This window comes from Juglans microcarpa x Juglans regia, chromosome 1S, assembly GCF_004785595.1.
Source record: "Juglans microcarpa x Juglans regia isolate MS1-56 chromosome 1S, Jm3101_v1.0, whole genome shotgun sequence".
Taxonomy (NCBI): Eukaryota; Viridiplantae; Streptophyta; class Magnoliopsida; order Fagales; family Juglandaceae; genus Juglans; species Juglans microcarpa x Juglans regia.
The window spans coordinates 27,782,777-27,809,937 of record NC_054595.1 but is presented as its reverse complement, the minus strand read 5'-3'; the positions used below and the strand labels follow the sequence as shown (position 1 = coordinate 27,809,937).

The 27,161-nt window shown below is 38.4% G+C and overlaps 3 protein-coding genes across 12 annotated transcripts; 2 read left to right on the top strand and 1 right to left on the bottom strand.

Moving 5' to 3' along the window:
* The first annotated feature begins 25 nt into the window (after positions 1-25).
* LOC121245947 (glycerol-3-phosphate dehydrogenase SDP6, mitochondrial) lies at positions 26-5,843 on the top strand. Of its 2 annotated transcripts, XR_005937029.1 has the most exons (8): positions 26-569; positions 1,323-1,796; positions 2,425-2,756; positions 3,192-3,352; positions 3,630-3,888; positions 4,395-4,693; positions 4,778-4,934; positions 5,440-5,843. XR_005937029.1 is itself a non-coding variant. In XM_041143881.1 (7 exons), coding segments are annotated over exons 1-7 (1,893 nt in total). In that variant the 5' UTR covers positions 26-202; the 3' UTR covers positions 4,779-5,049. The 2 variants fall into 2 exon arrangements, 1 of the variants encoding a protein (XP_040999815.1); XM_041143881.1 differs by lacking the exon at positions 5,440-5,843 and having other exon boundaries at positions 4,778-5,049.
* On the bottom strand, positions 5,688-20,917 carry LOC121245944 (exocyst complex component SEC8-like). 3 transcript variants are annotated; one of them, XM_041143875.1, is made up of 28 exons: positions 20,757-20,917; positions 20,518-20,580; positions 20,003-20,192; positions 19,335-19,547; positions 18,511-18,684; positions 18,034-18,138; positions 17,399-17,508; positions 15,197-15,370; positions 14,834-15,002; positions 14,636-14,742; positions 13,393-13,700; positions 13,161-13,318; positions 12,883-12,998; positions 12,549-12,619; positions 12,288-12,397; positions 12,158-12,207; positions 11,654-11,754; positions 10,487-10,599; positions 10,184-10,291; positions 8,961-9,158; positions 8,674-8,759; positions 8,307-8,493; positions 8,099-8,176; positions 7,345-7,446; positions 7,136-7,210; positions 6,396-6,491; positions 6,259-6,308; positions 5,688-6,172 (listed from the first exon to the last, which is right to left on the bottom strand). In XM_041143875.1, exons 3-28 carry the CDS (start codon positions 20,042-20,044, stop codon positions 6,085-6,087), a joined length of 3,189 nt encoding a protein of 1,062 aa, XP_040999809.1. In that variant the 5' UTR covers positions 20,045-20,192; positions 20,518-20,580; positions 20,757-20,917; the 3' UTR covers positions 5,688-6,084. The 3 variants fall into 3 exon arrangements, with proteins under 3 accessions (XP_040999809.1, XP_040999808.1, XP_040999810.1); XM_041143874.1 differs by having other exon boundaries at positions 20,003-20,071; XM_041143876.1 differs by having other exon boundaries at positions 12,288-12,394; positions 20,003-20,071.
* Positions 20,918-21,079: 162 nt separating this feature from the next.
* On the top strand, positions 21,080-27,151 carry LOC121245945 (protein FLOWERING LOCUS D-like). Of its 7 annotated transcripts, none has more exons than XM_041143880.1 (6): positions 21,081-23,049; positions 23,465-23,976; positions 24,007-24,226; positions 24,317-24,362; positions 24,467-24,609; positions 25,626-27,151. In XM_041143880.1, exons 1-6 carry the CDS (start codon positions 21,261-21,263, stop codon positions 25,655-25,657), a joined length of 2,742 nt encoding a protein of 913 aa, XP_040999814.1. In that variant the 5' UTR covers positions 21,081-21,260; the 3' UTR covers positions 25,658-27,151. The 7 variants fall into 7 exon arrangements, 4 of the variants coding, with proteins under 4 accessions (XP_040999814.1, XP_040999813.1, XP_040999812.1 ...); XM_041143879.1 differs by having other exon boundaries at positions 23,465-24,226; positions 25,626-25,674; positions 26,644-27,151; XM_041143878.1 differs by having other exon boundaries at positions 21,082-23,049; positions 23,465-24,226; positions 25,626-25,674; positions 26,683-27,151.
* Positions 27,152-27,161: the final 10 nt, after the last annotated feature.

Sequence of the window (27,161 nt, the reverse complement as noted above, 5' to 3'; positions counted from 1 at the left end):
AATGTTATTCTGGCTCCCTCATTATTTTTTTTTTTTGTTTGATTGGTATTCTGGCTGTCTCATTTAATATTGAGTTTCATGCTTTTCCCACTATTTCCCAAAAATTCAATTGACCGATTCCCAAAGCAACCTCATCGTAACTGAATCAATCCTCCGATTCCCTCATCAGCATCATCATTATCTCTCTCACAGAACGCACTGGATGGCCACCGCCTTACGCCTGAGCCGCCGCCTTGGTGCCGCGGCAATTGCCGCCGCAGCCGGAGGGGCAGTCCTCCTCTACCAGCCCACGTTAGCCGCCAACGACCGCGGTGGTGGCCCCCAGCTCGCGGCTATTAGGCAGAAGATCAGCGACCCGAACGCCGTCATTCCATCCAGAACGGTCCAGGAGTCGGCTCTAATCGGGACCAGCTCGGCTAACCCACTCGACGTCCTCGTGATCGGCGGCGGGGCCACAGGATGCGGCGTCGCCCTCGACGCGGTCACCAGGGGCCTCCGAGTCGGGCTTATCGAGCGAGAGGATTTCTCTTCTGGCACATCCTCGAGGTCCACAAAGCTCATTCATGGAGGTATGTGCGTGTATATTCATTATCGACATAAAAGTTTGTCACTTTGTGCATGTACCTTATCTATCTATATGTATTTTAGTGAATTCCGAGTGTTTGGTTTTGTTCGCTGTTTAGGATCTCGGTTCCTTCACTGATTGGAGTACTTGAAGTGATTTTTCTTGCACATTGTTCGATTTTTTATGCGATAAGCATCGAATTCCTTGTATGAAGTTATTTTCGTGATTGGAAACTTTTCCCTTTGCAATAGACTGGATGTTACTAGTTTTTGTAATTGATGGAAAATTTGGTGAATCAGGTTTATTATATATACTTTAGAACAATTTTTCTCGTGTTTTATTTTCTTAGTGATTTTGAATTATGCTAATGTTCGTGGGTTTGGCATACGCATTACTAGTTGAGAAAGAAGTGAATCTCTTCTCATATGTCGCTTTCGCTATGGCTCCAGCGATTACTTTCTGATTGATTTGATCGTTATGGAATCATTTATCAGCCACCGTGTACCGTACTAAAAAATCTGATTTGTTGACTGTGGAGGGTATGTTTGCTTTCCCAGGTTGGTATTGGGAGGGAAATAATCCTACTAAGTTTGTCGGTGACTTTGATTTCCCTCGAAACCAAGGCAACAATATTTTATTGTAAAGATTTGCAGGATGTTGATCGTGTCATTGAGCTCTTGGCTTATATTTTCGTCACGTGTAGTTGTCTTTGAGCGGTGAGCTAATTATTATTTGTATGCCTTTGTACTGCTTTCAGGAGTTCGTTACTTGGAGAAAGCTGTCTTTAATCTTGACTATGGGCAATTGAAGCTGGTATTCCATGCGCTTGAGGAACGTAAACAACTTATTGAGAATGCACCACACCTATGCCATGCTTTACCATGCATGACACCATGTTTTGACTGGTTTGAGGTAGTATACTACTGGATGGGCTTGAAAATGTACGATTTGGTCGCAGGACCACGCCTATTGCATTTGTCCAGATATTATTCTGCACAAGAGTCCAGTGAGCTCTTCCCCACACTTGCCAGGAAGGGTAAAGATAGAAACCTAAAGGGAACGGTGGTTTATTATGACGGCCAGATGAATGACTCACGACTTAATGTTGGATTGGCATGCACTGCAGCATTAGCTGGTGCAGCGGTGCTTAACCATGCAGAAGTAGTATCATTTTTGAAAGATGAAGTTGGCGAGCGCATAATTGGTGCACGGATTCGAGACAATTTATCAGGTACAGGAAGCAATTCCTTGCACACTTTGGAATCAGCTGGAGATATTTACCATGTCAATATCAATTTCTTTCCCATAAGTTACTTATCAAAAAAAAAAATTTCTTTCCCATAAGTTAAAATTTAATAATGATAAAAAAGGTGTTCCCCCAGTGTTAGACTATAGGAGAACTAGACTTGGTAATAGAATCCTTAAAGGCAGTTGGTGACTCTTTGACGGTTGGCTAGCAGAAAAAAGAGTCCCATTTTTATTTGCACAAAAGGAAGCTTAAACGTAGGGAGGACACGACTAACTGTGCAAAAGCCTGATCCTTCATGGCAAAGAAAGTGGGGAAAATTTCCAATATGCAATGGCAATCGATAATAAATTTATGCACCAAAATCAAGTTCTTGGTTATCTGAGCCACATGCAAGATATAACCAAGATGAATTTGGATGTGGGAGTACATCTCTCTCTCTCTCTCTCTCTCTCTCTCTCTCTCTCTCTCTCTCTCCCTGACAAATGCTAGTGCATAAGTGCTCTGAACCATGCATGCACACATCCCACTCAATTTGTACTGAATTTTCTTTAAGCTAGGGTAACTAAATTTGGTTAATTTTCATGATCCTTACTATCTTAAAGTGAACCAGGCAAAGAGTTCAACTCGTATGCAAAAGTAATTGTCAATGCGGCTGGGCCATTTTGTGATTCTGTGAGGAAAATGGCCAATAAAGATGCACGATCTATGATCAGTCCTAGCAGTGGTGTGCATATTGTTCTTCCTGATTACTATTCACCTGAAGGAATGGGTTTGATTGTTCCTAAAACTAAGGATGGACGTGTTGTCTTCATGCTGCCATGGTTGGGACGGACAGTTGCTGGAACTACAGATTCCAACACTCCCATCACTTTGCTTCCAGAACCACATGAAGATGAAATTCAATTTATATTGGACGCCATCAGTGATTATCTTAATGTTAAGGTATGTTTTATTGTCAACATCATCCTCTTTTTGTGTCTGTGTTCTACACTTCTCTTACATAGAATAAAAATTTGATCCTTTTCTTTCATTCTTGGACTTTGTTCTGTTAAGTTGTGCTCCCAATGGGATTCTTTAAGTTGAAAGAATAATGGTGGTTTGGATATATTGCTACCATTATTGTACGAACAAGCTAGCTGTATTAATTTATTCTCTTACTTGTTAATAGACACCTGAAAGTTCAGAGGTTAGAGCGGTAATAATAGTTCCTTGTTTACTCCTTTTCTGTAAGGATTTATCCTTCTAGTGAAGTTTCATCCATGTTGATACTTCGATAAATCTACAGCAGCAGTTGAAGGCATTAGTGCTAGTGACTCCTTTTCAGAGTCTCTCTTTCCTATTGCTTGCGGTGACAAGATTAATGCTGTGGAAGTGCAGGTAAGGCGAATGGATGTTCTTTCAGCATGGAGTGGTATACGCCCATTGGCAATGGACCCATCCGCCAAAAACACAGAGAGTATCTCCAGGGATCATGTTGTCAGCGAAGATTATCCTGGCTTGGTCACAATTACGGGTGGGAAGTGGACTACATACCGTAGGTAAGATTGCTAAGGTTGAGCTGGAATCCTTACTAATAACTTATTGGAGAGTGGCATTCTGGCAAGAGTTACTCTATCATGTTCTTTCAACTTTCTATTGATTAACAACAATAAGTTTGACGTGTGTAAATGCCCGTGCAAGATGTTTAAGCTACTTGAACTAATACCAATAGACTTAATTTTGTTGTAAATGAAAGTGATCTAGGCCATTTGAGTCAGTGCCTGTGTGTCATCTTCCATCTTTTTTGCATAATGTGCTTACTAGAAATACTCTCAGCATGGCAGAAGATGCAGTTAATGCAGCCATAAAGCCTGGAAAGCTGAGCCCAGCCAGTAATTGTTTAACTCACAACCTGCAGCTTGTTGGTGGAGATGGATGGGATCCTGCATCATTTACAGTTCTTGCACAACAATATGTACGCATGAAGAAGACTCACGGTGGAAAAGTCGTTCCCGGTGTAATGGACACTGCAGCAGCAAAGCATTTGTCTCATGCATATGGAACTTTGGCTGAACAAGTGGCTGCCATAGCTCAGGTTGGTTTGTCTTGCTCTAGTCTTCATTTTATAGCTTTAAGACTTGGGATGTTTCTTTCCATCTTCCTATTATAATTGTTTCCCTGCGAGTTTAAATTTGTATTAGTTGTTTTGCAGTTTGGCTATTGGCACTTCCTGAAGTATACTATTTATGCTAAAAAAAAAGAATTAAAGAACAGCGTGTGAAATGGGTTCTGGTATTGCTCTTCATAACATTCAAGAGCTACTTTTGGCATTCTCTTAAAGTTTTGACCGGGCAACGTTTGATTGTTAGCATAGGGATGCTCGTATTCCAATAAAGCAATTGCATTCTGAAAACTATGTAGTTTTTTTTTGAAGTATTTTTTTTGAAGGAATTGTTTAAGCAACACTTTGAGCCCTCGCGAGTTGACAAACAAACTTGGAGCATTTCATGATTTTAGTGTGACAGACATTTCTTTGAACCTGATTCATCTTTGATTTGTTGGCTAACCTTTTGTGGCATGTTTTCTCCTTTTGGTCTTTAGAATGAAAACCTGGGGAAGAGGCTTGCCCATGGATATCCTTTTCTCGAGGCTGAGGTTGCGTACTGTGCTCGGAATGAATACTGTGAATCTGCTGTTGATTTCATTGCGAGGAGATCCCGGCTTGCTTTCCTTGACACCGATGCAGCAGGTCGGGCATTGCCACGCATAATTGAGATATTGGCTAATGAGCACAAGTGGGACAAGTCAAGGCGAAAGGGAGAGTTTCAGAAGGCTACAGAATTTTTGGCTACTTTCAAGTCAGCGAAAAATGCTCAATTCCATGATGGAAAACACATATAGTAAGTCGTAATACTAGCTTATTTATTTATTCCATACTTTCAAAAGTGTTGTATAATTATTGGATATTATTTGTTGCGAGACAGGATCGATAATGAGCTGAGGGGTCCGTTTGTTTCATTTCAAATTGTTGACCACAGATTTTCCAATCATATTGTTGTGCGAGGAAGTTTGAACGGCTCGCTTTTTTTTCCCCTCCTCTTTTACATTGTGAGGCTGAGTAAAAGTTTATACAACAGATGGGTATGCCACCCTCCCAGGTCACAGATTATATATTTGAAAAGGAAATTGATTCTCTCGAGTTTGTGATACCATCTGCCCAAAATAATGTTATTCATATTGAAACTGATTGGTTCCATATACTTCAGTCATTTTGCTATACGCCTTTAAATCGGTTGATATTTTAGTTTTCCGTTGACTTGACTTGATGAATATTTCGTAGTTACCTTACTATTTTGTACAATGAGAGATTATATTTGCAGTCTTAAAGCGTGCAATTTTTTGAAAAATATAAATAAATACGAGATTCATATGGAAAAAATTAATTTTTTAATAATAAATTTCACTACTTTTCAAAATAAATGCATGTAATTTGTCCAATTCATGACTATATCTAATAGTACTGAGATCACTGCTTGAATCTCTCCCTCCTTTGCTGAAACTCATTCATGTGAAAACGAAAAACCAAGAAAAAAATAAAAAAACATTTGTGGATATTATTATCTACGTTTCTTGTGGACATTTGCAGACCTTGCAAGAGATTGTCAATGGGGACCGAACTGCCTTCCTAAGAAGCCTCCCTCCAAAGGTGTATTTTGCCCTAAACAAACCGAAAGGGTTTGTTACTGTTCGTTTTGAATCGTGGAGGTCATTTTACAGCTTGAGCTCTTTATGTGATCTGGCATATGTGAGATTAATGTTGGATGTACAACGTATCCATCTCTAACGCATGACTAGATAATAAATTTGCGGTCACGGTTGTCCATACATTGGATCTGGAAAATCTGAAAATTATTTCAAATGATTTATAATCGGCATTGGAAACATATATTGGATTTTATGCGTTTTCAGGATTGCAAAATTGAAGCTACATAAAGCCCCAAGGAAAACATAAAACACCCAAAATTGATACTAATCACGAACAAATTCCCCCCCAAAAATAAAAAAAAAAAGAGCGAGAAAAAAAGTAGCAGCATCTCTCACCAGACTTGCATCCTGGTTTACGGAAGTGGCGAATTCTATGGAAGTGGCATCTACATCCGTTTGCAGCATCAGGTCGGCCTTAAAGAAATAACAATCTAACCTGCATGCCAGAAAAATGCCACTCTAGGACGAAGACCCCAAGAACTTTGACACATTGACAGTTGGATCTACTTCCAGAACTGGTAAAAAGCTAATGAGAGAAAATCTCTGATACGCGATCTTGAGCATCAGCAGGAATCGCTCTTCCTGGGACCTGGACCTTTAGAAGATTAGCGTACCTGTCAAAGATGTGTGTTATGTTATTCACGAACCACAAAATGTACACCAACCAAGAGAAAAGGGTAAGACGGTCATATCAACTCACTCTGCAGTTGTAAAAACGTGCTCATGCTCCACAATGAAGGCTAGCAAGGCCTGCAAACAAGAATAGGAACACTTATCACTGGTGGCGTGGCAACACGATAAGTCAGAAACAATAAGCTATTAAGTTCATGACTTTGCCTCAAATGGCATGTTTAGAAGTTCGTAGTAAGTACGAACACGATCCAATCTCTGTTGCACAGCTTCACTGTTAATCGATGGGATAGCTGCCAGCGCCTGCAGTGCCAATCAAAACAATGTAAAACAAGGTAGCATTTTATATCATAAAATCAAAATAAAAACCAGAAAACCTTGCTCCCACAATTTTGGGCTGGCCTTAATGTACTACACGACCACCCTTGTTCGAAAGATATTTTGCATTGGCTTTCACCCTAATGACAACCTTTTAAAAAATGACACCCAAATGTTGGAGGGCCATTGGCAGGTAAGAAACCTGCCCCAATTGTTATGCAGTTCAAACTCATTCAACAGTTTTGATACAAGGACTTGCATTGCCCATACTTTTGTCGACCCAAGAGGACCAAATCTTATTCCATCATGCTGCTAAATGTAAACATGAATTAAAACTTGGAAAAACATGAAAGGAGAATGGTTAAGGGTTTAACCCTTTGAATTTGCTAGAGGTATCTTGTTCACATTCCCTTTAGTGAAATTGCATCGGCAGTTGATTTTAAAGAAGGATTGACAGATTGAAGGCTCAAGTAAGAGCTAGCTTAAGATAACAGGCGCACTGATAAGTATTCATTGCATCAAAGTATTTTTACCTTATTCATGGGAACAAATAAAATCTGATATCTGCTTGCTTTCATCATTCAACTCAGTTTTAAGGAACAGAGACAATTTGCAGGAACAAAACGTACCTGTTCTAATGCTATCGAATTCCGGCATATCTGCTGAACCCCAAAAAGGTTAACGGATCTCATATCAGCCAAAGCCTGATTAAACATTGCAATTACTCATTAGCAGTCAATCAGAAATGTGAAAATTGCTTGGGACTACAACTTGAAACATAAACATGTTGAAGTAGGAAAAAAGCATTAAAATATAACAAATCAGAGTGTGGGCAAACCTTGATAGATGCATTCGCAGCAATGCTACAAATTCCACCAAATATGTAATTTCGCTTTGGACATGCAACAAAAGGTCCCATTGCCTCATCCCTTCGCATTATCTACAGGTACAATACAGAAAAGACGTAAGATTTGTCTCCAAGAAGATATGCTGCAGTGTGAATGTTTTTAGTGCGATTCAATTATGTGCATATCCTTTATAATCATCAATACTTAAAACTTGCTTCTATTCTCTATCCTTGTCAAAAGATGAACCCTGTATCAAACTCCATGCAATTTAAAGATGGAAAGAGTTGTCAGCACAATTAGCTTGGATTAAGGTTTAGTTGAGTCTATGCATTAAAGGGTAATCGACTTAGGAAGAGAAAATGGTAAAACTAAATGTGTTTTTCTTTATTAGTACTAAAACTTGGAAATCTTGACCATGCTTTCTTTTCTATATTACAAACAAAAAAAAGTTAAAAATCTCATTCAAGATTATACTAAGTTTCTTTCGGTGCCTGAAAAAAACCCAGAAATATTTCTGTTTTTTTCCTACTAAAAAGTTATAAATACTTCCAAGATTAAAGTAGTATAACGTACAACTAGAGAGAGAGAAAACATAATCTTGCGTAAGATCCAGAAATAATAATCCACAATGCATCTCTTTTGGAAGTCCTTTTTCAAAAGAATGTCTTCCAAGTAGGCCAATATTTCCTATTGTACACGTCCTGAGCAGTGAGTGAAATGCCAATATAAGCTGAAAATACTGACCTGAGCAGTGAGTGAAATAATGAAGTCATCTGGCTCTTCAGCATCTAGGTCCTCCAAATATTCCCTAGTTGCCATTTCCTGTTTAAGTCATAATGCTCAATGAGCTCAAGTTATATTCCCTTGTTAAATGTTTCACTTTTTTACACCTTTATCTTCTCTCTATCCCAATTAAGACATCGCATATATAAATTACAGAAGTTTTACAAACCTGCATATGGAAAATTGTCTCCAACTGCATCTCTACACGTAAAACCTTAAGGCAATCTATTGCTAATTTTCTGTACTCATCAGAAAATGATGCCAGATCTCTAGTAGGTGCACTGCTTGTTCGAGTATGATGGTACTTGGGAGTCTCCTCTATTTGAATTGATGCTCTTGAGTTTATTTGTCCAAGCCTACATATAGCAGGAGAATTGTGCTTCAATCAATTTAAGTAGCTACTAGGAACTTTCAGAAAGCAACAAGATGGAGGAAGAAAATTCCCTATTTGCCAATATATAATCATTTTCATCTCAGCGAGGCTTTATAAAGATCTCCGGCATAACTTATGACTGTGACCAGATGAGAAAACTTGCCTCTCAATTAAGTCTGCAACATACTCCAATGAATCACTAAGGGATGCTAGCAAAATGAGTTTGTTATCATCACGGATTAGATTCTCCTGAACAAGAAAATATCAAAGGAACGTCAACACAATCCTCATATCTATGGTTCTTAACACTTAATGCAGTGAGGGTCAATTAATCACCGAGATTTCGCAAACTAAAATATATTCAGAGAAGTAATCTAACAACCCTTTAATGGAGAGAAATGAATAGCTCCAAAAGTAAGAACACAAATTTGTTGTTGCAAAGGAGGAGACCTGCTTAATTGGCCTCAAAGCCAACAATAAATTGCTCAGTTCCAGTTCAACCTCAACACTTTCAGCATCAGGGGCGTTGCTATCCATGTTTGACTGACCAAGTGAATTTGGTAAACAAGAACTTGCCGGATCAAGTCGCATCAATTTCTCAATATCATACCTCCCAATGAGCATATAACTCTGCTTCTCAAGCACTGCCTGAAATGTTATGAAAAAGATTTTGAGAAGCAATAAAGGTTTACTTATAAAAAAAAGGTTTCTTTAAACATTCACAAAATTGAGTGCACATTGTCTGTACTAAGGGTCCTCCTTTGTGCCTCCAAGACACGTAATCACCGACAAATATGAATTGCAGCAGTTATGAGCCACCTCTTTAAAAGGTTTGATTACAGATACGAAATCGAGACCAAGTATTTATTTGAATGTTCTAGCATTACATAGCATAAGGATTGAATTTAGGCGTGTGTATGATTACTTATCTCTGTAATAGGAGATCTAAAACGTGTAAAATTTCCTAATGGGTACTGTACTTGCATTAATCGCAAGTTGTACAGCTATATCATTACATAAATCAATTTACTAATGCAATTATAACCACCAACTTAAATCTGCACCAATATCAAAACATTAATTTAGGAGTGAATTTATACAGCAAAAACGTTATGCAATGTCAACACTTCAATGTTGTTTTGATCAATCTATCCATATGCCAATTTATGATCAATATCCTCAATTATCAAACGATGATAACACATCACTGGTACATCTCATAATGTCAACATAGGAAAGTTCTAAAAAATATAGGGGAGATAAAATACAACATGTGAATATTCAAGCAGTGGAACTTACGACAGAAAATGATATAAATTTAATTCATAATTATTAAATGGAACCGATGGTCTGCTCACTAACACTAGATGGAATATGAAGGAGAACAGGCAGTGAACTAAATATCTAGTGGCGGAATAGAAAAGGAGATAAAAAAAAGTTATGAATAATAAGCATTATTTCAATTAAGAGTTTTTATTCCTGTTTAAATCATGGCATAAAGCACCACGAATCCAACTAATTATGAGCAGGCAAAAGCAAATCCCATGATGCAAGGAAATAGAAAATAAGGGATAAACTTATCACAAAAAAAATGGAGGAAGAAAAATATAACCGAAAATAATGATTGCAAATATGTAACAAGTCAAAAGGAGTGAAAATAGAGAAACCCATGCCTCCATGTATGATGTACGACATCTCTCATATGTACGCTCAAGGAAAGTCTGCACATACTTCACAAGATCACCAGCAAATTTAGGCATTGCTTGAGCCCAACCAAGCACCTGGAATAATTAAATAAGTTTAAGTTACATGGCCGAAATACCCAAATATATGCATAAAAGATAATTTCTAGAAACTGTTAAACATATATTCAGAATAGAGCCAGAAATAGATCTTGTGAATCCAATTGACTTGTGCAGAATATTTTGGTGGGGTGGGGGGGTGCTTTTTACTAAGATGTGAAACACAAGACTTGCCTCTTTTGCTAAGAAATCAATAGCCAAAAGCCCTTGTAAGACTGGTCTACCCTTCTCGACCAATGGAGTATAAGCGGAAGCAGAATGCGCCTTCGGCCGAAATGCAGCTGGACCTATAAGATCACTCATAAATAAGATTTTTTTTTTTTTTTTTGCAATTTTGAAAAAAAAAAAAAAGAAAAGAAAAGAAAAGAAGAAGAAGAAGAGGCAAAAGACTTAGATCAACTTGTGTCCAGGGACATAGGCATCATCAAATAATCACTCAAAGAGTCATCGAACTACCATACCTATTGTAGATGCAGCACGGATTTAAAATATAAAGGAATAGAAAAGACTTCCCTATATGGTTAAATAGTGTAAAGGTATTTCATTCTTTCTGAAACTTCTGTAGCTTTAAATGCCAAAAGCAACATGAAAATGCCGTGTTGCACCATAGCCTTTTCCAATCACAGACTGTATCCTCTGGGAGCATATTAACATCAGAAATTTTACAAAATAGACAATTTAGCAACAGTGGAAGCTCAATTTGCAAGGCAGGCGAAGATTCTATTGTCCAGCTACTTCTTAATTTTCTATGGCCAGCAGATTGTGGTCTCCTGTACAAATTCGGTTAAGTCTACATCTGTGCTTGAGTTTTTAGTCTGGAAAGTAGTGGCAGGGATAGGCCGGAGTGATTTATGTAAAGAGTTCTGAGCAAACACAATGGTAGAGCTTATGAGGGTGTTAAGATTACTCTACATAAGCACCAGAGCTTATTAAAAAAAATTACATTGGTTCCACCTAGATATTTAGCTCCACTGGTTTGTTTTGTTTTGGATTTCCAAATGTAACTGATTCCTTCAAAGGGGGTTGTGGATTTTGTGTTCTATTTGTTAAAAAGTGTGTACTTGAGCTTTGCCCCTTTTCAAAAAATAAAATAAATTATTTCTCAAAGTGCCAAACTTATGGCTCCATGAGGCTCTTGCATACAAGTGCAAGTATGACAAGAGATAACAGCAATTAGATGGGCCTCGGGAATTGATATTATAACCTCTTAAAGCATTTGAATAGATAAAGTTAGCACCTTGAGATACAATGAGAGAGAGAGAGTGAGAGACCAATTCAAGTTATCAGTTCTAAACAAAATTGTTAAATAAGGACCATGGGAAAATAGTTTAAAGAACTTGCTTGATATAGCTTGCTGTACGCTTTTCCGGTAGTCTACAAACATGGTTGGTAAAAAGTGGTCCTTCACAAAGTTTTCCACAAATGAAAGCAATCCATCATTCCTGCAGTTTAAGAATTGGAGAGTTCAAATGCACAAACCAAGTGATATAAAGAGGAATTGCAGCACTGAATTTACAACGTTTCCCCACTGTCGACCAATTGTAAAAAAATAATTAGTAGAATAAAATGATTTTTTTTTTTATAAGTAGTAGAATAAAATGATATAGGTTGAAACTTAGCAGAATTATAAGAACACAAAAATTAAAGCAAAACGTCAAGATGCATTCCTCCACATCCAAATCTCCCTACTCATGCAGAGCCATATTCCAATTTCAGTTAAGCAAGAAATGAGAAAACTGAATGTAAGACGGAGAGTACGAAAAAAAGTTATTTCATGCAAAGTGGCGATCCTTTGTATGAGCAATAACTCTGAACAAGTAGAGACTACAAGAGTTTTGAGCTTACCCAAGCTGGGCATACTTTTTCGGCAGCATTGAAGCAACCTTACCTGTAAACTGCAGAGAATATGTGGTCAGAAAAGGCCAACAAGAAAACCCATTAAGCGAACATACATATTTCAATGACAGTCCAAAACCTGAAGCACAGGTCGATATATAGATGCAGCTAGATATATGCCTTGCTCAGGTAAGACTGTTGCAGATCCATAACCTTCTTGCAATACATTGGGACCCCTCCTACTCCCTCCTTGTCGAATAAGGATTTGAGAGTACAATAAATAAAATAATTTTATGGTCATTAAAGGATCCCATACAAATTGATTCAATCACCTAATATAAAATCTAACTATGTATGGAGAAATAATCCAGGAAATGTGAGTAATGCATCTTCAGCATACCCTGGTTATGAATAGATATTGTTGTTTCTGTAAAACGAAAAGCAAAGGTAAGACCATCCTCTGACCGGTCCCTGAAACCCACAAACATGATATATTACATGATTGTTCGACTAAAAAGGTGAGAATTCAATCTCTTATGATAAGAAATGACACCAGGATATGGCCTCTCTAGGTGTACTTTTAAAGCTAAATTATCATAATTAGAAGGAAAGGAAGAAATATGAACAATTAGCCCCCAAGCAGTAACTTAAAAAAAGAACCTGAATTTGAAAAGATTTGAAAACGTGATCCAAGGAATATCACATAATAGAGATTTGCATTTAAAGGTTCTTGCCTCTTTTCTTTGGAAGGGGCCTTGCTTGCAAGTCTAGCTGTTTGTACAGCAGCATCTGCCGACGCAGCTTCGGGAGTTGCCCGCAGAATCTCACAAATGAATTGTTGACACTCACTCTTTGGCACATTAAAGAAGGATTAGTCAAAAGAATAAGTTGGAGAGGGATCATGCCCGCTCATTCCCAGGTTAATTAATACTGGTTTTTGTTTTTGTTTTTGTTGAATGGTCTTCAAATTCATTACCAGGCATTAAGCAACAATTTAAAGCTGCTAGGTTACCTGCAAAACAGTCAAGGAGAAGCCAATGCTGTAGCCCCCAGTGACTTGAGATGCTTCAGAATCAGGGTTCCAATCAGTTGGCCTTGATCTTGGTGTGTTCACTTCAATTTGATGCGTGGATTTTGATTCCAAAATCTCTCCAATGACGACATGATTCTCTGAACGAGTAATATTGAGAAAGTTAGGTTCAACATTAAAAGTAGAGTAACAGACAAGAAAGTAGTTATCTCACCAAATATTCGAACAACTGTGTCCAAAATTGAATCCAGAAGCTCCCTTGTGGCAGCCTGTGCTCTTCCTGTGGGAGCCATCACAGGTGAGACAGGACTAACCGCCGAAAGAGTCCCAGCCAGAGATATCCCGTTCTGATGCTTTTGTTTGGGGAACTGGAAGCTTTCTAGCTTTTCTTTCATAAAATGAAGACCTGGAGTAGCATTTCGCTCACCCTGACCGATGCCAGACCTTGAAGAATTAACAAGTTCTGCATGAGCTTTAATCTTGGATGTGATTATCTCATGAATTGCCGGTCGCAATCTTTGGCTGTTGCAAAACAAAATGAATAACATTTATGTCATCATAATGTACATATTGGAATGAAATTCCCATAAGTTAAAAAATACAAATACACCTGTTCAATGTAACTCAGTCTTGATCACAAATTATATTCAAAAAGTATGTGTTCAATAAAATTTCCATAATCATGGAACACTGGATCTAAAAGAGTTGAAACTACAGTCTGCAACATCTTTTTGCTACAGTCTGCAACACCTCCACAGAGCAAAGGAGACTGAATTTCATGCCAATCAACTAGGTGGTGCTACAATTCCTTGCCCACCCGATTAAACATTGAAAACTCTTTCTGCATCTACTCTAAAAATTGTGCCATTAAAGTCTAAAACCGAATGTAAATAAAGGCATAAAATTAGTCAGAAAGCTAAATAGACACTCTTCATTGACATCATCCCACCACTCTTCTGAAGGTATTCAGTAATTCCAATTATCCAGGACAAATAGAATCTGATAATTTTAATTAGTAAATGAATTTGGCCGTATATTCTACGGATATCAATCCAGAGGTTCCATTTAAAAAACCATAATGGCACTGTTAAAATCTCAAGCACTCTACTAATAATAAAAAAAATCTCACTATTTATGAGATAACATAGATGGTAGTATTTGATGGTGATTTAGTTGCATATACGAAGTTAATGTTTTGTAGGATAGAACAGTCAATACAAATAAAAAATAAACATTGACAAAACAGTTGGTAAAATTGTCCGGAATGAGAAATATTAAAGACAGACCAGATCCATTAAGGAAAGGATAAAGGGGAGAAAGAAACACAATCCAAAAAAATCTATCTTCTACAGTGAGCAAATGAAATACAACAAATATAATTATGGAGATTCTGTCCAACACATCTCTAGAGGAAAAAAAACAGAATCTAAGAGAAATATGTTGGAAAGATAACAAACCATATTATAGCACCAGCAGCTGCAACTTTGCCAAGCATGCAGAGGCACTCAACCATGGTTTGCAAATACCTCACATGAAGCGGAGCATCACTCTTCTTTATTGTCTCCTACATATAATATAACACCTCAAGCTTCATCCTAGAACATGAGAATAGCAAAACAAAACAGAAAATGAGATTGAATTATGAGAAACCTTACAAGAAATTCATCTGGAGTGGAATTCAAAAGCCATATTGGTGTCTGGCGAGGAAGAGTTTTGGCATCCTTTAGATTACCATTTCCACCATTGACCCCAACTGACGACATATGCCCATCTGAGGCAGCATCTTCCAGAGCACCCTCCTCATCATGGTCATCAAAAGAGGAACTGCAAGCACGTTCTGATGTATATTTAGAGGGGGGAATTTGCACATGCTTATCAGATAAAAGTGTAGCAAAACTCAAAGTATAGATTAAGAAAAAGGAGTAGGTCAAATATGGGTTAAAAGAAAGGTCGTTCAGGAAACAGATAATAAAAGAAACAGCACAGAGAGACAGTTAAATAGTACTGTGCAATCTTACCCTCCATCAACAGAACTCGGCCTATATGATCCATCTGTTTGGAAACCAAACTGGTTGTCACCTTTCAGTAGCCTGGTTCTTTGTGATAGAGATTGTGAATTATCCACAGATAACACAACAGCCGTGGTAGTTGGCACTTCGTCATCTCTTTCATATATGCTTGAGGCAGCTGAGCTGCAGGATATAGCTTAAAGGCAATAAAGTTCATAAAGCAATGGCTGTTAAGAAACAGCGGACATTGTAACTAAGAAACTTATTTTTGATAAGTTGTAACTGAGAAAAATTGTGGTCCCAATGATAAACAAGTTCACTATTAAACCTAAACGTAAAAATCCTTCCAAAGAACAAGCCCCGCACTCCTACCACTAGCTTTTTGTTAAAACACCAAAAGAAGACTAAGGGCTTGTTTGGGAAGTAAGATGATCTCATCTCATCTCCTTTTCTCAAAAGTTCTCATAATTTCCTTCCCAAACATCACTCAAATACTTTTCCATTTCAAATCTTCAACCTTTTCATCTAATCATTACAAATTGCAAAACTTTCAAACAAAATACAAAAACAACACAACTTTTTCAAATTTCAAAACAAAAATTATATTAAAAAATGGAAAAATCTATTTGGAGGCTAGTTTTCCACAGCACACCCGTAGACCGGGTTTTCCACATCATGGTTCAAAACCAACTTATTTCTCGCCCCCCGTTGCTTCTCTTTCTCCCCCATGCTTCTCTCTTCTCTTCAAAAGCCAACTTCCCTTTGCTAAGCCGTTGCTTCTGTTTCTCCTCCCATGCTTTTCTCTTCTCTTCAGAATCCAACTTCCCTTTGCTAAGTAAATAAGCATCTTTATTTATTTCTGTGTTTTTATTTTGCCTTGAGAGAAAATTGGTCCGGTCCCTATGGGTGTTCGGTCCGGTCCGGGAAAATCAGTCCATCACCCCCCACCGGACTGATTTACACCGCAGCACAATAGCTAGAGTGAAAGAGAGAAGTATGGAGATGCAACTGCCAAGAGAGAAGTAGGAATGATGACTAATGTTGGACCCCATTGTGCAGGCTTTTTCAAGTTAATAACTAACTGGGAATTTCAAATTCGGGAGAAAAAAAAAGATGTGCCAGACACAGTGTGCGGTGTACAAGGCTTCTTTATAGAAGCGCTCTTAAAAAATTATATTTTAACTAGGGCTGTATAGGAACCGAGAAAACCGGCTGGCTCCGACTCAGACCGGCCGCCGAAGCACAGAACCGGCCAAAACCAGCAGGGAACCGTTCAGCATGCGGCAAGAATATATGAAAACCGATGTCGGCAAGTTTGGCGCTAGTTTGAACCAGGAAAAAACCGCTAAACCAGCCGACCATTTATATATATATATATATATATATATTTTCGAAATATATGTAAATGAAATGGCATCGTTTCACTTAAATAAGTGAAATGGCGTCGTTTTAGGGCTTGAAAGTTAAAAAAAAAAAAAAAACATAATAGAACAGCGTCATTTGGCTTTTAAGCCAAACGGTGCCGTTTCAAAATGGATTAATAACCACCCCTTCTTTTTCTTCCCCACGTCTTCTTCTTCCTTAGTTCATGTTGTTTCCTCGTCTACAACTTTATTATAAACTCTCATGGCAGACGATGTGGCATCCCTCCTCCGTCACAGAGATGCCAATGGCAGACTGAAGAACCGAACTGCACCGCATTGAGACTGATAATATCGGTTCTCTCCCCAATCGACCGGTTTCGGCCAATACTGAGTTCTCATGGCAAACGTCGGTGGGGTCTTGGTTTTGCCCAAAAACCACACCGAAGGCATCGGTTTTCAACTTTTCACCCCTAATTCTAACAATATTTTAACTTGATAATATTTTTGTTCAATTTTTTCTCTCTCATTTTCCAAAATCCAGTAGAAAATCTTAACCCAAATCATTTAAGTAATATTTACAGAATTCTCATATCATCTCATTACGCAAACAAGCCTTAAATCAATTATTGCAATCTGAACAAAGTAGCATGCCAAGTTACAAGAAAAACTATAGAGCTGGATCAGCTTCTAAAATTGTGTGCGCTTAAGGACGTTTCTCTTTCAATCAAAATCTCTAATTGGTTACAAAAAAAAAAACTAATCGGAATGGATTTGAGTAACTGCCACGAGCATATGTAAACAAGCCCAAACGACAAACACCACTAATAGGGTAGGGAAAATTGAATACCTGTATTCACCTTTGTTGTACAGGTGTACATGCAAATCCTCCAAAACCTTGTAAAAAAGAACTCCTCGCAACTTTGTCAACTCTGACCGGACATCTTGAAGAGCACCAACCTGGGCCACGTAAAACAGAATTAATAAAATGCACATTTTTCACTTGGTACTAGAACATCAAATGTGAATAAACAAAGAAAAATATTTGCAAGCATTATTATTTGCAGATACCGTATATAGTTTTTCTGAGTGGTTGTCTTTAAAGACAGGACTAAGGTGGGACTTTTTGAAGGCTGTGTGAACCGATGAGAAAGAGTGAAATCTTTGTGGTCAAGATACGGTTTTCAGATCTTGCAAACATCAAAGCATCCTACAGTATAGACATTTAAAAAACTCCTAAAAGTAGAGTGTGAAATGACATATGGCTGGATTACTGCATGATAAAACAGTATTCTCCTGAAGTGAACTGATGACTTGAGGCTTTATTGAATACAACTAGGTTATTATGATATAGGCCACCGGCCATGATATCAGGTATCTGGATGTAACTTCTATTTTTGGAATACAAGTTCCAAAAATAAAGTAAAACAAAACTTTTCGCGTGACATTACAGGAATGGCCATAGCAAAAGGTTAGAAAACCTACAGTTTGAAGCCCCTCTCGCTCAAGCATCAATGTTGATTGAACATGCAACTGAACTGCAGCATAAAACTGCTTGTCAGCAATTAGCTTTTCAATACGAGCTGGAACCTGAGCCAATTTCGAGTGCACAACATGGACATTTTTCAGAATCACCAGAACTGTGAAGAGCAGATAATTCGAGCAGAATAACTGTAGTGGTAGTTTATAAGTGGCAAGGTCAGAGTGCATGTACATTGATAGCTAAGAAGTTCTTCTGTTTTTTTTCCAAGTAGAGGTTTGAAAAAACTTAGTAAAGTCGCAATGATATATGCATGCATTTATATGTGAATAACAGGCAACTGAAGAGCAAAAAGATTCAAGCACAGTTGCGCAGGCATTGCATTTTTAATGTAGGATGGGAATTAGGTGATTGAAATTTTAAATTGAACAAAGTTCCCCAATCACTGTTGAATCTGGAAGCTGGAAAGAGTATAGACAAACCTTGGCTATGCCCTCAATTTGATCTAAGAGGGAAATTATGTGACGCAATGTCACCGATCGATACCACAATTGATGCAATTGCTTATTGCGGGTGCTAAGACGCTTCTTTGCCTCAGCCAAATCAACCTTTAAGACAGCTATACTTTCAGTGGATTCCCCAAACAACCTCAAGATCTGAAGCAATAGATACATAAATAAATAAACTAACAACACAAAATATAGCTGCAGATCTAACTGTTATTATTCCCCAAGGTGCCTGAGGGGACTGAGGGATAAAAAAAATCAATGTTGAAAATCTCCATCACAAAAATACTAAAAGATGAATTGAGATAAATATATTTTTTTATAAGATAGGCTTTATTAATAATCGAAAAAACTATCAAAGGAAACATGGTGTATACATTAGATACGCCTAATTAGTCAAAGTAAAAATATCACGAAATCATGAAAGCTAAAACTAGAAAAGCATAGGTGAGCTGTCGAGAAAGACGGATCGTTTAAGACAGGACGAACTCAAGTCCAGCCACACAACAACAATGGTAAAGGGAAAAGAAAGCCTTGAGGCCAACGGCAGTCCTTGTGCAATCCAGTAACCTCCAGGCATTTCTCTCTGTATGCACCACATAAAACAAATTGAGAACATTATCCATAGCATCTCACTGTGGTGACCATCAAACCACCCTTTCCAGCATGCTAACAAGTCTACCGCCCCCATTTAGGCATCACCAAGTGTAACCCAAAGAAATTGAAATCAATCTATCATAAACTGAAACCACCCTTTCTATCTACCTCATCGTGGAGTGAAAAAGAAAAGTTTTTGAAACCTGGGAATAATTTTGAATTGCTTTGTTGAAGCCACTGTGATAAGCATGCACCACTTCATTCACAAACTCCTCAACAATATCACTTTGCTCCTTCAAAGATTCAACTTCGCCTTCACGATCTTTTGATGTCAAAATATGGACAACATGAGGTAATGAATCAAAGCGTCCTGCGGCCCAACTCTCATCTATTCTTGTAAGTTCTTCCCTAAGATACTGCATTATACCATAAGATCACAGGAACATTGAGAAGAAGAAAAATACAGAAGATTATACATATAAGCTATACACATAGCAGCTTATATAAATACGGTTCAAACAGAGTCTCCAGGATTAATAAATATGTTGCATTTGCACAGTCCTTGGAATTCCTTGTCATAAAAAATAGGTATGGTTGAAACACAACACAGTCAGACAGAGTCTAGACTCTAGCACATGCTCACATTTCAAAAGAGGACTACCATTCTAGTTGCTACAGCTGTTAAAACATGATCAAAATTATGTTGGCGAAACATTTTGCATTCTATATTAGTGCTCTCAACATCGGTGCTCCCAACCAAACAGGGCGAGGAAACACTTGTTTGCTAAGTACAAACGAATTTTATTGTGGTACTCTTGTCGGAAGCTATACAAAGCATCCAATAAAGTTATACAAAGCAAGCTGAACTTACTGATTTGTCGGAAGACACGGGCAAACCATCAAAGATCCCCATCTTGAGCCTTGCGCCTCAACAGATGCCCTGGAAATGAATCATAATTCAACTCATCCGGACAAAGCTTTAATCCCAGGGAAAGAACGTTAGACTTGCAGACCCCTTTTATGAGTAATAATTTGATAAAAAATACGCAAAGCGTGTTGACCTGGCAGACACGAACCATTCAAGAGATAGAACTGAAAGCTGGGGTATTACACAGAGCTTCAAAGTAACACAAACCCAAAGCATTCGACAAGGCTAAGTTTGCTAGAAAATATAAATGGCGTATGTGTTCGTGTGCATGTGCAAGTTATATGTGGTCGAAATTGAACAGATCCCGGTCAATTGAGCTCAATGCGGCCGTTTGGAAAATTGGAGTTGAATTTTCTCCCATTCTAGAGACAAAAGGCTACAGAGAGAATAATGCGTTTTTCTTGTCGTCCACTTTTTTCAAACGTAACCGAGCTGAGGATAAAATTTGCGAAAAGTACCTCCAGATCCAGTACGGGAAGCACCGAAAACGTACCAATTCCGCGCAATCTTGGCGCCTAGAACTTCAAACAATATAATAATTGAACCAGCATAAGAATAATATACAAGTCATATAGAATAATGAAAATCTCAAAGGTACTAGAATTCATATTTGCAATAAGCGATATTAACGAGCTACGTTTCACATTCTCGGTTGGCAGATAAATGAGATTGAATTGAATCATGAGTTTCAGAGTACCTATGAGTGGGAAATACGGATAGGGAGGTGCAATGCGGCTGACATAGAGCTCCGGGAGAGACGAATCGCTTTGATGATCGAGTACAGAAGAACATGAAAATCTTTAAATACGCGAAAGAAAGAAAATATGGAAAACTGTAGCAGGAGACCACGGCTCACATAAGTTATGATGTACTTTTTTTTTTTTTTTTTTTTTTTGTACATCTAAATTATAATGTACTTAGGGATGTATAAAACTCGCCAGTTTATTATTATTATTATTATTATTTGTTTTAAGTCAGGCCCAGGAAGTAATAATTTATTTCCTTAACAGGATCTAATCTATAGTCTATACTGATGATCCGGCGATATAATAGCCGTCAGCAAAACTACCGTTATTATGTGCGAACTATGACCGACGTGGCAAGTCCTTAAAGCGTTGCTGTTCAAATTTTTCTCGGGAACCAAGCAGTCACTTTTCTTTTTCTCTATTCCCCCGTCTTACATGTCTCCAAAAATCTAAAGATGAATCCACTAGATCAAGCCGCAGACCAGTTCTCTTCCTTCCCTCCTCTCCAGTTCATTCCATATCCACCTCCACTAAACCCTAACCCCAACCCCAATCCCAATCCTAATCCGAGTCCAAATAATGCAAGTAACACCGCAATCCAAAACCCTAACCTTGCCTCAACGAACCTTCTATCATTCACAGTCCCCAAGAAGCGAAGGCGAGGCCGGCCTCAACGCAAAGCGACGTCGTTTCTTCTTCCTCCCATCCCCAACATTACGCTCAACGGTAATAACGGTCCCATCCCCTCTTCTATTTCTTCGTCTACTTCTTCAGTTTCAGCTCCTTTCGGACCCAACGAACAAAATACCAATTTTTTAACACAAAGGGTATCCGATACTACGGACGAGATCATTGTGATTAATAAAGAATCCACGGCTGAGGCCTTGATTGCGCTTTCGGCTGGGTTTCCCGCCGATTCTCTCACCGAGGAGGAGATTGATGCCAGGGTTGTCCCCGTTATCGGGGGGATTGAACAGGTCAATTACATTCTTATTCGGAACCACATTATTGCGAAATGGCGCGAGAATGTGTCAAATTGGGTCACCAAAGAGATGTTTGTCGATACTATACCTAAACATTTCCATGTTCTTTTGGATTCTACTTATAATTATCTAGTTTCACATGGCTACATTAATTTTGGTGTTGCCCCGGCGATCAAGGAGAAGGTCCCGGCTGAACCCACTAAGCCGAGTGTGATAGTGATTGGTGCTGGGCTTGCGGGCCTGGCTGCCGCTCGGCAATTGATGAGATTCGGATTCAAGGTGACTGTTTTGGAGGGTAGGAAGCGAGCGGGTGGGCGGGTTTACACAAAGAAAATGGAGGGAGGGAATAGGGTGTGCGCAGCGGCAGATTTAGGGGGTAGTGTTTTGACTGGTACTTTAGGGAACCCACTCGGGATCGTGGCTCGACAATTGGGTTCGTCGCTTCATAAGGTGAGAGATAAGTGCCCACTTTATAGTTTGGATGGAAAGCCAGTTGACCCCGATATGGATATGAAGGTGGAAACAGCTTTTAACCGTCTTTTGGACAAGGCAAGTAGGCTTAGGCAGTTAATGGGGGAGGTCTCGGTGGATGTATCTCTTGGTGCAGCATTGGAAACCTTTCGTCAGGTTTATGGGGATGCAGTGAATGATGAGGAGATGAACTTGTTTAATTGGCATCTTGCAAATTTGGAATATGCCAATGCCGGTTTGCTTTCAAAACTTTCCCTTGCATTTTGGGACCAAGATGACCCATATGATATGGGAGGGGACCATTGCTTCTTGCCTGTAGGGAATGGAAGACTGGTTCAGGCTTTGGCTGAGAATGTGACGATTCTATATGAGAAAACAATACACACAATTAGATATGGTAGTGATGGTGTGCAGGTCATTGCAGGGAGTCAGGTCTTTGAAGGTGATATGGCGCTTTGTACAGTTCCACTAGGGGTTCTAAAATGTGGTTCCATAAAGTTTATTCCAGAGTTGCCTCAGAGAAAGCTCGATGGAATAAAGAGGTTGGGATTTGGGTTGTTGAATAAGGTGGCAATGCTGTTTCCTCATGTATTTTGGGGCACAGATCTTGATACTTTTGGGCATCTTTCCGATGATCCAAGCCGTCGAGGGGAGTTCTTTCTCTTTTACAGCTATGCAACAGTTGCCGGTGGTCCTCTCTTGATTGCTTTGGTAGCGGGAGAAGCAGCTCACAAGTTTGAGAGCATGCCCCCCACAGATGCTGTGACCCGTGTTCTTCAAATTCTTAAAGGTAGCCTATTCTTTCTTCTTTTTTTTTCTTTAAAAGTATCTTGTTTTCAATTACTTATAAAAATCGAAGTATCTTATTTTCTGATAAGAAAGAAAAAAGGCAACTATGCATTTTTCAGTTATCTTCTATATCCTGTATGCTTAATACGCTTAATATTTAATTCGCTCAGAGTTAGTTGTGTACTTTCTTAAATTTTTATGTTATTCTGAAAAAACTTCTCGGTAATGATATTTACTTTTTCATATTCAGAAGGACCTCTACTACAACACCATTATTTTTCCTGTAAAAATAGAAAAAGAAATGTACTAAAGCAAGTGGGATGAGTGTTTCCTATCCTAATCATGGAAGTTTCAGCAAAATTTTCTGAATATCACTGGTGAGGAAAATTTTTAAAATTGGGCATGAATACATGCAGGTATCTATGAACCACAAGGAATCAATGTCCCAGAGCCTATCCAAACAGTTTGTACCAGATGGGGTGGTGATCCCTTCAGTCTAGGTTCTTACTCTAATGTCGCAGTTGGGGCATCAGGAGATGATTATGATATTTTAGCAGAAAGTGTGGGAGATGGAAGGCTTTTCTTTGCTGGGGAAGCCACCACTAGGCGATACCCTGCATCTATGCATGGAGCTTTTCTCAGTGGGTTAAGAGAAGCAGCAAATATGGCTCACTATGTTAATGCACGGACCTTGAGGAAAAAGGTTGATAGGAGCCCATCAAAAAATGCCCATTCTTGTGCTTCCCTCCTTGCAGATTTATTTAGGGAACCTGATCTAGAATTTGGTAGCTTTTCTGTTATTTTTGATCGGAAAAATGCTGATCCCAAGTCAACAGCAATTTTGAAGGTGACATTTAGTGAGCCTCGAAAGAAGAGTCATGATGGGTCAAAACCAGATCAACAGCATTCAAAGAAGTTACTTTTTCAGCAGCTTCAGTCACATTTTAATCATCAACAACAGCTTCATGTTTACACTTTGTTATCAAGGCAACAGGTGCTTGAGCTGAGAGAGGTGAGGGGGGGTGATGAAATGAGGTTGAATTACCTCTGTGAAAGGTGGGGAGTGAAGCTTGTGGGAAGAAAAGGTCTGGGGCCTACTGCAGATTCTGTGATTGCTTCCATTAAGGCTGAGAGGGGCAATCGAAAACCTGCTTCAACTGCTTTGGCTCTTAAATCAGGTGCATGGTTGGAGCTTTGCTATTGTAATTCATACTACTATATTTAGTTGTTGTAGAACCTAAAGCATTTATTTCATGGCTGTGGAAAAGGGACATCAAAGCTGAAAACAGGCATTTTGAAGCGAAAAATGGTGAGGTATGAGTTAAAGATCTTGAAAACGTTCAATTGCTTGAATATATCAAATATCTGTTCTACTAATTGATCTTAAAGAAATCTTTCATCTTCCATAATTTTTCCAGAAAGGCCAAAATAGTGCGCAGCAGCAATGGGTCAACAGCCCCTGCTAATTCAAATGTGGTAAATGGTAAAGTGCCAGGGGAAACTAGGACAGCAGAGGAAACTAGAACCACAGATCAAATGCTTCTTGACACACTTGGTTCAGGTAAAATATTGAGGGTTGCCTTTTTGTTTTCATTTCAAAAGTTCTTATTTAAAACTTTCATTGCTCTTATGCATCTTGCTGCATTTTGATATCCAGAGGAAAGGAATTTTTTCCATTGCATTTTTATATGTGAAACAAGTCTTAACGTTTTCTGTGTTCCCCCTTTTCTAAAGTATTTAGTTTTCTCACGCCCCTTTTGTGTGGGTGTAATCTACTATTTCCTAATATAATGGGGTTACAAGCTTATATTATCCGCAGTAGTTTTTAGGTGTTTCCGCTTGTATACTTCATGTGTACTTGAGCTATGCCTATTTACTTGCATTAATAAAATCCCTTATTACTTATCAAAAAAAAATTATCTGCAGTAGTAGGGCTTTATTATTCATAAAAAAAGTAGTAGGGCTTTATTTTCATTTCGTTTTATAGGGGATGCCAGTTGATCTGAGTCTTTACTCTTTCTTTTCCCTTTTCTAAAGCATTTAGGTTACGTTTGGTTATGCAGTTCAGATGAGATGAGATGAGATGAGATATTTTGTTGAATAAAATATTGTTAGAATATAATTTTTTAATAATATTTTTAGTTTGGAATTTGAAAAAGTTGAATTGTTTATTATATTTTGTGTTGAAGTTTAGGAAAGTTGTAACGATGAGATGAGAGGTTTTGTGTATCCAAACCGAGCGTCTTTCTCCCTCTATTTTATGATCATATGATGTAATGGGGGGACAAGCTTATATTTTCTACTGTGGTTGTGGCTTCATGGATCTCCTTTTTCCAAGGGGTGGTGGTGGCAGTCAAAACCCACAAAAACCAATGTTGTAAGGCCCATATTGCATTGTGGTTATTTTTTGGCTTTTTTCCCCTTCAATTTAGAGGAGATGTTAGTCATGCAAAACCACTGAAGAATGGTGTCTTTTCTTGCAATGAGTGAATATGCCTGTATAGTAGCATTGCTCTTTGGGTATGATATCAACTTTTTCCCACTGAAAATCTTATATCAATTTTCGTATTTTATTAGGGCAAAATCAAGGTGACATGCTGAAGAAGTGAGTTGAAAACCTGGAGAGGTGAGATGCCATAAAACCCTTATTGACTCTTCATGAACATTGGAATGTATGTTTTTGTGGTTCAATCGTTTTCCCCTGTAACCTTTCTGGCAGAAAACAATTATTGTATACTAACCTGCTTTTCTTCTCTAGATCATCGTCATCTTTGGTGGGGCTAGTAGGTAAATATGCATTCTTGTAAAGGTTATTTTGCAATTTTAATTTAACCTGACAAGGCATTGTCTTCTGTTTGAAGATCTGACTAAAGAGAATGTTTTTCCGTACTTATTTTGTGAAATTCAAATGTGATTTTTTTTCTTTTTTATCACTAAACAAGAATTTTATTGATTATAGATAGGCATAGCCCAAGTAGTGAGGTTCAAATGTGATTAGTGGCTAGCATGTTAATAAGTCTCTTATTTCGGTTTGAAAAATGAGTGAGGGACACGTTTCAAGAATTGACTTTATGTTGTGGTTGGGCGTTCCTGGGAAAAATGGATTGTCAATGTTTACTTTTGAGCACTAGCAGACTAGTAGATAGTATGAAAAGAATCTACTAGAATTTTTGCCGTGGGCCTGTGCACCCCCGGGATTAGTCGGGACGTTGTCCCTGGACACCCGTTGCCAATCAAAAAAAAAAATCTACTAGAATTTTAATAAAATTTAGTCAGTTAAAATCTCGGGCCATATGAACCATAAAACATCAACTCTGGATCCTCCTCCTCACCCCCATCTGCTGCGAGGGAATTACTTGCTTGGTTCTTTATATATATGAACTCTCTATCCTTTTTGTCTGTGAATGCATTGCCAAAAAAACTAGTGAAGGATTTGCCCCTCCACCTATGGATCTAATAAGGGCTAATGTGCAATCTGTGTTCAAGTTTTTTGCCAACCTCTAGCTGTAGAAAAATTATATTTGCAAGTGGAGAGACGGTTTGTATGTAGGACTCAGCTATATTTATTTAGTATCTTTGGCTGGATGATTGCCAGTGCTATTGTGAGCTGGGCGAAAATGTCTGCCATTTGCAGGAGGACAATGCTGCTGCTGGTTGGCTTCTCTGGTAATGGGTCACAAATGCAATATCAAAGAGAGCATGAGCAATCTGCAAGCCAACTTCTGTAGATGCCCCTGAATTGCTGGGAGTTTTGTGATCAGACCAGTGTTTGCCTATGCCACCAGTGAAATTCATGAAACCGATGATGCCCCAAAAATACCGATCGGCCACAAAGTTCGTTGCTGAGGTGTAGATATTCCATGAGGAGTGGTCGCATGAAGTATATACAACGGGGGCAACTGCCTCGATGTTGAGATGCATTGTGTGTTCGAGATATTTGAATTACTATCTTGTCGTGACTTGTGTGTATTGGAAGCCAAATCTTATTTCCGTCATTTCCAAAGAAGAAAAAACTCATCTAGAGCAACATTGAACACGGTATTGTTTTTATGAACTTTTTCACTGTGGACCATAATGTAACTTGAATAGAATTTGTTTGTCTTTTCAGTAAGA

Excerpts from the sequence above, each read along its gene's own strand:
- LOC121245945 (XM_041143879.1), top strand. The coding sequence starts at position 21,261 with ATGAATCCACTAGATCAAGCCGCAGACCAGTTCTCTTCCTTCCCTCCT. Across the intron at positions 24,227-24,316 it reads TGCTTTGGCTCTTAAATCAG|GGACATCAAAGCTGAAAACA; the intron begins GTGCATGGTTGG and ends GCTGTGGAAAAG. Across the intron at positions 24,363-24,466 it reads TTGAAGCGAAAAATGGTGAG|AAAGGCCAAAATAGTGCGCA; the intron begins GTATGAGTTAAA and ends TAATTTTTCCAG.
- LOC121245944 (XM_041143875.1), bottom strand. The coding sequence starts at position 20,044 with ATGGGGATCTTTGATGGTTTGCCCGTGTCTTCCGACAAATCA. Across the intron at positions 8,177-8,306 it reads AGACAATTTTCCATATGCAG|GAAATGGCAACTAGGGAATA; the intron begins GTTTGTAAAACT and ends TGACTTAAACAG. Across the intron at positions 6,492-7,135 it reads ATTCGATAGCATTAGAACAG|GCGCTGGCAGCTATCCCATC; the intron begins GTACGTTTTGTT and ends TTGGCACTGCAG.
- LOC121245947 (XM_041143881.1), top strand. The coding sequence starts at position 203 with ATGGCCACCGCCTTACGCCTGAGCCGCCGCCTTGGTGCCGCGGCAATT. Across the intron at positions 570-1,322 it reads CACAAAGCTCATTCATGGAG|GAGTTCGTTACTTGGAGAAA; the intron begins GTATGTGCGTGT and ends TACTGCTTTCAG. Across the intron at positions 2,757-3,191 it reads GTGATTATCTTAATGTTAAG|GTAAGGCGAATGGATGTTCT; the intron begins GTATGTTTTATT and ends GTGGAAGTGCAG.